General features: G+C 38.2%; 1 protein-coding gene and 1 pseudogene across 1 annotated transcript in view; both read left to right on the top strand.

The window, feature by feature from the left end:
- Positions 1-10,218, top strand: part of DNAH14 (dynein axonemal heavy chain 14) — a 221,193-nt gene that overhangs the window by 73,402 nt on the left and 137,573 nt on the right. The window contains exons 22-26 of the mRNA XM_011360885.1: positions 2,406-2,510; positions 2,599-2,717; positions 3,461-3,535; positions 8,772-8,859; positions 10,084-10,214. Coding sequence (XP_011359187.1) covers positions 2,406-2,510; positions 2,599-2,717; positions 3,461-3,535; positions 8,772-8,859; positions 10,084-10,214 — 518 coding nt within the window. The remainder of the gene's footprint in view (positions 1-2,405; positions 2,511-2,598; positions 2,718-3,460; positions 3,536-8,771; positions 8,860-10,083; positions 10,215-10,218) is intronic.
- On the top strand, positions 2,035-2,153 carry LOC111740267 (annotated as a pseudogene).

The raw sequence follows: 10,218 nt of genomic DNA, 5'->3' as shown, positions 1-10,218 counted from the left end.
TACTGATTTTTAATATTCGAGATTTTAAGATTTGTGAACATACTCGCTTCACTTCATAAACCAAGATATTTCCTAGGCATTCGTCTTTTTTCCTTGTTGAACACAAGCCTCCGTGGTTGTGATGACTCCCGCACACGTGGCAGTTACGGCCTGCGGAAGTTCTCTGCCCAGGAAGACCCTCTGCTGTATACATCTGTGATCTGGAGCAGTCATAAGGGGCTGCACCCAGAATGATCTGGTTGATAATAACCAGCTTACCAAGTGATCATTGAGATAAGCTTTCTAATTATCTCTAGCATATCCTTGGATGACTACTAAGCATCATTACCAACCAGTAACTTTCCACTCATTCAGGTATTGAGCACCTACTTTATAGCAGGCACTGCTGCTAGATGCTGGGACTACAAAGATAAAAGATGTATCCCTTACTATTATAGAACTCAAAAACTATTACAGGCAACAAGAGAGGCATAGAGATCTCACAGTGAGATGCACTGTATGATAGGTTGGCTGGTATGGCCAAATTAAAGATGAAAGATTAATCCAGCCTGGGACAAGTGATAAGTGACCTAGGTCTTGAAAGAAATACATGGATTAGCCAGGTAAAAGAGGCCAGGTGTGGGTAGGTGGGTGGGAAGAGCATCCTGGGCAAAGGAAGTACAGATGTGGAACTGTCAGCAAGTATGGCACATTCTGGAGTTGAAAACGAGGCGACACCATGGAACATGGATTGCACATAGGAAAGCGTTGAGAGATGAGATTCTCCAGGTAAGCAGGGGACAGATAAGGAAAGGCCTTAAATATCACAATGGATTTTGACTTTATTGAGTAGCCACTGAAGGATCTTAAACAGGAGAGTGAAATTATTTAATTTAGAAATATCTCCCCAGAAGGAAGCATAGAGTATATTGGGGGCAGTGAGAATAAATACAAAGAAACTAGTTAAAAGACTAGAAATACCGGGGGACGAAAGTAAGACCATGATGAGGATGAAAGAAGGTGGCACCAGGAGCTTCAAATAGGTAAGGAGAGGACAAAAGAAAAAGGGCCAGGATTCTGCCTAGATTTCTGGCTTGACCAACAAAGTGAAAGCTGATCACACTCCAGAGACAGGAAGTAGAAGAGGAGGAGGCTCGCATGGGAAGAAGTTTCATATCTATTGAATAAATTCTAGTACTTATGAGATGATCAAGTGAACACCTTCAATCGGTAGTTGAATCTGTAGATTGGGGGCAGAGGGAAGTGGTCTGAGTGAAAGAGCAGGTGGGTATGTATCAAGTAGAAAAGCATGTGGGTAGGAAGAGTGATGAGAATGGAACTCAAGAGATGCCACCATTAAAGTGCGGGGGGTGAAGAGAGATCTCGAAGGCAAACGATAAGAGGCTAAGAGATGAAGAAAAACAGAATGAAATCCCAGAAGTCAACAGCTGTGGAAGTATCACGTACATGAATGGCAGAGCGTGAGGATAATTGAGAGATGAGTAAGTAAAGGTTCTGAGTTTATAGACTCCCTTTTCAAGACCTTTGCAAAGAGAAGGTGGGTAAGTAGACAGTAGCTAGAGAAGAACAAAGGGAGAGAGAGGGTTTCTTATATTTTTAATGAAATTCAAGAGGGAAGCCTATTGCGAAGGAGAGATTGAAGATACAGGAAAATAATAAATAAAGCAAGAATAGCTTAACCTGGCATAAGTGGGTAGGCATCTCTTCTGAAAAGAAGAACAAGAGTTAAAACTGGTATGAATGCAGCTAAGTTGTGGGGAGGGGTGAAATACAGGAATTCTCTGTCCAGTAGAATGTGAGGTGACCTGCTGAAATGGCAACTCATTGTCGAAGAGGATAGGGAAATAAGAACAGAAATTTGGGAGCAGAGAGAGCAGGTAAATTATGCCAAAATACAGTGTTTTATTAATGATCAATAATACAATAACGTGTGTGTCCGTGCATGCATGTGTGTGTGCGGATGGGATCTTTTGTCTTTATTTTTGTTTTGATTTTCATTTGTTTTAGCTTTTCTTTTATTAAAAATCTCTTTTAGTCTACGGCCATGCCACCCTGAACAAGCCCAATCCCGTCTGATCTCAGAAGCTAAGCAGGGTTACGCCTGGTTAGTACTTGGATGGGAGACCACCTAGGAAGACCAGGTGCTGTAGGCTTAAAAAATAAGGGCTTGTAAGCTGACAAGGTCTTTTCAATCTGTGAGGTCAACCAAGGGTTGCCTTGCCTAAAAAAAAAAAGTTTCTTTTAGCAATTTAAGTGTAGCTTTCGCTGAGCATGGGCTGTTATTTTGACTGATGCTGCTGTGTATACCGCAACTTTAATATCGTGGCTTTTGCATGTAAATGTAGGATGTGATTCGTATCACGATTCAACGTATTCTGAATTGCACTTCTTTTGGTTCTGGACAGGACTACCTGGAAATTAAAAGAACGATTTTTCCAAGATTTTACTTTCTTAGCAATGCTGAACTTCTTGACATTCTAGCGGAGAGCAGAAATCCTGAGTCTGTACAGGTAATATTCTTCGCTCAGCAATATTATTTCCCAACCAAGTCAGAATGTTATTGACAGAAAGTTATTGACACCTGTTTCTGGTCCACAGCCTCATCTTGTGAAATGTTTTGAAAATATAAAACAATTATTGATATGGAAAGAAGAAATCGGCCCTCCTACTGTGATAATGCTCATATCTGCGGAAGGGGAGACTCTCGTGCTGCCAAAGTACAATGTTTATGTTACAAACTAAGCATTTAGACCTTGTAAAACTTTATGTAAAACCTCTGCTTGGAAATTTCTGATATTTCATGGAAATTTGCTAAGTAAACCATTTCTTCAAAGATAATGTACTCATGCAGAATTTTACATCTATATGAATATTATCCTGAAAGCCAATGCGAGGTTTATTATTTAAACATAGATAGGAAGGAAATTTGCTATTCGCTTCGGGTTATAGGTGCTACTTCCGCTGTTGCTCCAACTGACCGGTCTTGTCAGGAATGGCTGCCTGCTAGGGCCTCCCATTACACTGGTCCAGTTCGCCAGCCCTGGCACGGGCTTCCTCATTTTTGGAATGTAGCTCCTGATGTGAATGAATTTAAAAAATGCTGTACCACTCCTTCTCCTAACTCGATCCTCACCTAGGCTTACTATTTCAAAGATCCAATGAGAAATAATAATAATAAAAAAAGTTTTGTAATGTAATTTATCTATTTTGTAAATTCATATTTAATGGAAACTCTTAATTTTGTAAATTCATAGTTTTGATGTCGGAATTTCCTAAAGCTAGGTGATATGTTTTCTGCATAGTTTTTTCCATTAAGATCTAGGAAAACCAAAAGATATTACAGAATTATAGTTCTTTGGTCCATGAATGTTAGGTGTAGAAAACGTAGTCTACAGGTTGATCAAAGGAATGAAACATTAATAAAAATAATTCTTCATCTGTTATTTTTGAAAAATTATAGGAAAATTCGCGTAAGAAGTGCTGTAGAACAGTGGCTGGTAAATGTAGAGAAAAGCATGTTTGATATGCTGACAAAGTAAGTACAATGTTCAAATCCTAAAATTTTTATGTACATATACATATATTTTTAACTTGGTTTTCTACTAATCTAAGCGGTAAGTATCCACAGAAATATATGAAGTAAAAGTCCTTCATGGCATGGGTTTTGATAACACGTGATGGCAAAATGATCATTGTTACAGCGTAACTGTCAGGTCGAGAGTGTAACCATGGACAACATTGCGTTTTTGTGTGCTGCGTGATTCAGACGTATCTGAAAACCGGCTGATCTGCCTGCTTTAAAAGACCGAGTGCCCAGTAAGCCTCCAGTCCCCGCCCACTTCACTGCCTCGCGTTTCTGTCCCACTTCTGCTTCCGGGAATTCATTACTGTCTTTTTAATGTTCTCCTACTTATATTTTAATCTATCATTGCTATTTGTTTAGAGTGAAGAAAGAACCTGCCTCAGAATGTGAACTTTTAAATCTAATTTGACTAGAATAGTCATTTACATTTCTCATTATTTACTGATGGTTATAGAAAGGCTATGGGTCTTGAAGTTTTAAAATCTGTATTTATTAATACTCTCCTGAATGCCAACACAAAGTTTCTAGGGCAGATTATGTTTTGTTTACATGAGTAACCATGGTGACTTTCCTTTGCTCCAATCCTTACACTTGGGGTGATGTGATAAGTACAAGATGTACTTATATGTGAGGCAGTTGCTTCTGTAGGCAAGGAACCCTCAAAAGTGCATCTGGGCATTTTAGAGACAGATGTTCCATGACCGCTTTGGGATTTTTTACAATTCTTTAAAAAATGTCATTCTCTTTTCATGTTGTTTAGGTTGACAAATTTTGTACATTTTTAAAAAGAAGTTACAGTGAGCATCCTTCTTTTGTCCCTAATTTTATTGCGAAAGCTTCTAATGTTTCACCATTCGTTATGATGCTTAGGTTTCTGGAATACACCCCTTATCAAAGCAGAGTTTTATTCTATTCCTAGTTTGCAAAGTTTTTAATAAAGGATATTTAATTGCATTAAATGATTTTTCTGAATCTGTTGAGAAACTCATATATAGTTTCACCTTCAATTCGTGGCTATCCTGAATTATGTTAATAGAGTTCCTTATGTGAACTTTCCTTGATTTTCTCATTCATTTTTTGGTCTACTTTATTTATAGGAAACTATATAGACATTTCCTACTTTTTTGTGAATTTGTCAATTTCTTTTTTTTATTTCTAACCCTTATTTCTAACATCATATACTTTGATGCTATATTGTTATGCAGAAACCTTAGTAGAGTGTACCTTTCGTCAAAACATCAGTACTTATACCAGTCTATATTTTTTATTAAATGCTATTTGTTTAACATTAATAACTAACATATCGTACCAGTTTCCATGCCTAGAAACTTTGTGTTGGCATTCAGGAGAGTATTAATAAATACAGATTTTAAAACTTCAAGACCAATAGCCTTTCTATAACCATCAGGAAATAATTAGAACATGATATCACAATGTTATTTTTAATATTTCTGTGTCCTGTTAACGTTTCTTGAGTCAAATATAAAAAATAGACGTTAATTTTTGCTTCTATTTTGTTTGACGTTTACCAAGATCTCTGTGTTTGCGGTCAGTGCCGGTTAGTCTGTGTGCCCCGAAGGTCGTTCTGTGCCCTTTTCCGTGTGGTGTATACGCGGGGTGCTCATGCCCGCCGACGGGGTAACCTGATTCCTTCGCCTCGTAGCTTCCAGTTGCGTGGGGCAAATGTGAGGCTTCGTTTCTGCCTCGCTGGTTTTAGCAGAACCTGTGCTCCTTTACCTGAAGCCACAGCTCTTGACAGGGGGCACCTTTCCAACACCTCCAGCCGTCACGGGGTTCAGTGACGCTGCTTCCCTTGCCCCTTTGGGCCTTGGGGCGGTATCACTGCCCCCTGTTGCTACACGCTGGTGTTCGCCATCCCTGTCGGCTCCCTTAACCCTGCCTTCGTCTTGAGCTCTCGCCCACTAACCCTTTGAATGTGCTGTCTCCTGCCGACTGATACACGGCCTTTCAGCATTTATTTTGATGACGCTCACATTTGGACTCATGCCTGCCATTGTTCTGTATGTTTTCTAACAACTGGGCTTTGGGGCTTTTTGTTGTTGTTTTTGTTTGTCACTTAGCATCGTTAAGATTGAGTTTCTTCACCTCTTTTGGTGTAGCTCTGCCAAAGTTATAAACATTTTCTTTGCCCTTGTGACTACTCGTAAAATTTTAACACACTTAATAAAACATTTCCAGCTTATCCCGAAAGAACATGTATCACATCAAAATTCCCTCTCATCACCTCTTTCATGTCATAATCATTTAGGATGTTATTCCGAATCGCTGTTTTTATTACGGATCAACAACTATCTACACTTAGTAGTTTTTTGGGTTATTTGGGTTTTGTTCATTACTGTTTTATAGGTCTCACATTTTAAAAATCACTTCCATTTTGCTGGATACATCTGCAAGTAATTTTTCCAGGAAGCATCGGTGGGTGGCCAATATTTTTATTTTGCCTTCATATTTGTATGCTAGTTCGGCTGAGAATAGAATTAATTCCGAGTTCAAATTCAACTTATTGAATACTAGCTCCCCCAAATATCGCCAGATAATCTGTTTATAAGACAAAGCTGAGTTTAGTGAGTAAGGGCGAGTGCCTCAGAGGAGGGAGCATACGATTGGAATATTTACTGGGATTTTGAAATCGGTTTAAGGCAGGTCTTTCAATGTGGGTGTTTGATCAAGATTGGGTAACGATCAGGATTTAATATTTTAAGATTGGTGGACAGAACAAAGCAGGATCTGCCCCTCTACACTGGGTTTTGGGGAAAATCATTTTTATTTTCACAAATGGTCATTCTGCAATTCAGCCAAAATGGTAATAATAACACATTATTCGATTTTCAAAAGTAGTTTCTTTTACCTAGAAGCCTTTTCCTGGCCTCTGGGTACAAACCTGCACTATTCTGTTTGGAGATATATTTTTATTTCATCAAATTTAACACAACTTTGGCAGTATTTTATCTTATCAGGAAGTGTCGACTGAAGATTTTCATAGTCCTAAGTCAACGTCTCTTCCCTGGCTGAGGGGCCGTCAGACACCATCAGCCATAAGGTGCATCTGGTTTCAGAGAGGTTAAATTGTGTCTCAGAATTGATGGAGTAAAGTCACTGTTTTCAGGATTTTTTCGCTTTCCCTCGTTAACCTGGCTTCCTCGTTTTACTTTTTCTGTCGGTGCGGATTTCTGCTCTTTTTCATGGTATTAGTTTTCCTAGAGCATTGGTCACTCTTGGTTGTCTGTTCATATCTGTACTGGGGATTCCCTCTTCTGTAAATAAGGTTGAGTTTCCGATGACAGCAGCCTCCCTCCGAGATTGCCACTGAGCAGGTGGGAGCGTGCAGGACCCGGTCCATGAGTAGCTTTCCTGTTAGCGCGTAGAGATCCCTCTCCGCTTCTCCTGGAGGTTACAAACCACCTGTGACACATCACTGCTTCTCCGGCGCCAGCGCTGTTTCGAACATCCCACTTCTTATGGAGAAATACCAGGGTCGACTTCCTTTGTTTCCTTCCTTCTTCTCTCTCTACTTCCCTCCCTCCCTTTCTTTCTTGTAGTGCTTCAGGATACATGGAGTCATTCCTGGCCCTACTCTACTTCTCTCTGTAGCCCCAGACATTCCAGCCAGGAGACCTCACCGCGCCCTTCTCTGAATTTTCCTTCTGAATGGCTTTCAGTGCTGCGTGTGGGGCAGAGGATGTAGGGAGAAGCAGAGGCACTCTGGTTTTCCTATCAGAAAGCTCTCATAATTATCCTCAAGGCCTACCCGTGCTCCCTCTTTGTCTGTGAAAGTAAACAGGAGTGCTCTTTGGTTTCTCTGCTCTATAATTCCATCCCAATTTGCTTTCCATCTGATAAAAATTTTTCCAGTTTTTGATGCCCTGGAACACACTTTCTTATTTTCTAATTCCATATAAATACCTATATATATTCATATATTTCTATCATTTGAAGGAATATGGTTCAGGATGAAGACAAATCTTGATGCACTCTCTCCTGATATAAACTATACGAAATCAGAATAAATATTTCCCAAACCCTGAAGGAAGTAAAAAATTTATATATAGTGTCCTTGTGTGGATGTGTGCATTTGTATGAATATAAACAGAAAAAGAATAAGGATCAAAATAGCAAAGAACTAAATAACAAAACCCAAAATAAAGTTCATAAATATTAATGTAAGCATAGAATAAAATCTTAAGTAACCGATCTAAAGATTCTGTCAAGAGAAATGTAACTATATATTGTTTTGAGAGATGAAACAAGGAAATAAAAAAAGTTATGAAATGAAACTAGTAAAGATATTTTATGGTACAGCAACAACAACAAAAGAAATGCATTAAATAAAAGGTCATTTTAATTGATGGAGATACATTTCTCACTGATACTGATTTCAAATATATAAAACATTATTATAAACATTTATTCTCAGTGGCAATGATAAAGAAGATAGATAGCATTTGCAACTGCAGCAAAAATGGAAAGAATCGAAATTTGCTTTAAATATTCAAATAAATTCTAAATAAATTTCAGATTGATAAGTTAAAAAAAAGAAGCCATTTACATATTAGAGGAAAATAAAGGAAATTTAGTGTTCAGAATTTCTAAAACATATCAGTGATAAAATGTAAAGGGAAAGGTTGATCGATTTGCCTATACAGATGCTTACAACTTCTGTATGAAAAAAAGCCACCATAATGATATTAAAACGTATACAGTTGACACACGTTAATTTGGTCTTAAATAAAAATGTCTGAATATTTTTCATAAATCCTGTTTTCTCCATTATAATTTTTAAAGCTAAATGCAGGACTTTATCATTAAAATTTATCTGGCGGTTTCAGCTTAGTACTCAATATTGTAGAAATTATTTTAAATACTGATTTTACCATTCCAAGCTAACACATTTCATCTCCTAGTTTAATATAGTTTTTCCATCCCAGAGACTCAATAGCATCATCGGAAAAGTGCAGATGATATTTAAAAGGAATTTAAAGAATATGCATTATGCACAAATCAAGGCTCTATTAATGCTATTTGGTCTCATACATATACCTAAATTAGGACAACAAAAAAATCGGAGATCCTAAAGATAAGTTCCCCTGTGATACTGTCATGCCTGATCATTAAATGGCCACAATCAATGATGAGGTATAAATAACGTAAATAATTTTTTATTTTTTAGATTTGTAAGCCAAGGAGTTGAAGACTGGAACCACCAAACTTTTTCTCTGTGGGCGGTGTCTCACCCAGGACAAGTGGTGCTCGTTGTGGTAAGTGCGTGCTGCTTTGCTGTGTAAATACTTCACTGTACACACACAAACACCCTGCCGAAAAAGCAGAGGTTTAGAATTAAGTCATTACGAAGCGTATTGGTATGTGTAGCTTATCTGAAATGCATTGAGAAATAAGATAGACAGATGGATAGATAGATATGTGATAAAGTATATATAGCAAAAAGTTAATTGTAGAATACAAGTGATGGGTATATATGTATTCATTTTATAATTCCTTCAACTTTTCCATAGTTTGAAATTTTTCATAATAATGTCGAATGAAAATCTTACTTGCCTAAAGACATCACTATATTACACTATTATTTTTCTACTGCTGTCATTAAAAAGTTACTACAAACTTAGTTACTTAAAACAACGCGATTTAGTATCTTAACGTTTGCTAGGTTAGGAGGCCAACGCAGTATCACGAGCCTAAAATCAGGGTGTCAGCAGGGCTGTGGTCCTTTCTGGGGCCTCTTGGGAAGACACCGATTCCTTGTCTTTTCCAGCTTCTGGAGGCCATTGGTATTTCTTGGCTTGGCTTCCATCATCTTCGAAGCTAGCTGTGTTGCATCTCTCTGACCATTCTCTATAGTCATATCTCCCTCTGCTAACAGGCAGAAAAAGGTCTCTAATTTTAGGGGTCCATGTGATTACATTGGGCCCATTCAGATAACCTACAAGCCTCTTGGCATCCCTCTTGGCGGGGATGCCAAGAGGCTTGTAGGTCATCTGAGTGGGCCCAATGTAATCTCTAACTTTAAGAGATAGATCAAATAACAAGTTACATAAAGTACCTGAAAACTATGATTATAGACTTAACATATTCTAGAGAGAGTACTTTTGACTTCAACTGAGGAAACAGTACTGATTTCATCTTGGAGTGTTCTACCGTTACGAATGTCCCCAAGTTATTACTTAGCCTAGTGATGGTGCGTTAAGAATACAACACATACGAAGTAGAAATATTGCTGATAAATATATTTCCACTTATTAACGAATAAAGCCCCCACAAGCATCAATCCAAATTTAATCTCTAACTCTCAAATACATACAAATTTGTAAGCTCTCTCTTTCACACACACACACACACACACACACACACACACACACACACGCACACACGCACTCACACACATACACACGCTACGTATACTTCGGGAAAACATCTGTTTTCATTTACAAAATTGATGCTTCAATGATCATGTTTATATCTCACTTTTTCAGAGCCAGATCATGTTTTATAACGATTGTGTCAAAAGTTTTGTGAGTTCTCATCCAAGAGAACAGTTGGAAAAAGTCCATGCCGATACGATACGCCGTCTAGAAGAGGTTGCAGAGATGGTAGGGCTGGAC

This window comes from Pteropus vampyrus, unplaced genomic scaffold (assembly GCF_000151845.1).
Source record: "Pteropus vampyrus isolate Shadow unplaced genomic scaffold, Pvam_2.0 Scaffold60, whole genome shotgun sequence".
In the NCBI taxonomy this organism is placed as follows: Eukaryota; Metazoa; Chordata; class Mammalia; order Chiroptera; family Pteropodidae; genus Pteropus; species Pteropus vampyrus.
This window is presented reverse-complemented; position numbering and strand designations above follow the sequence as displayed.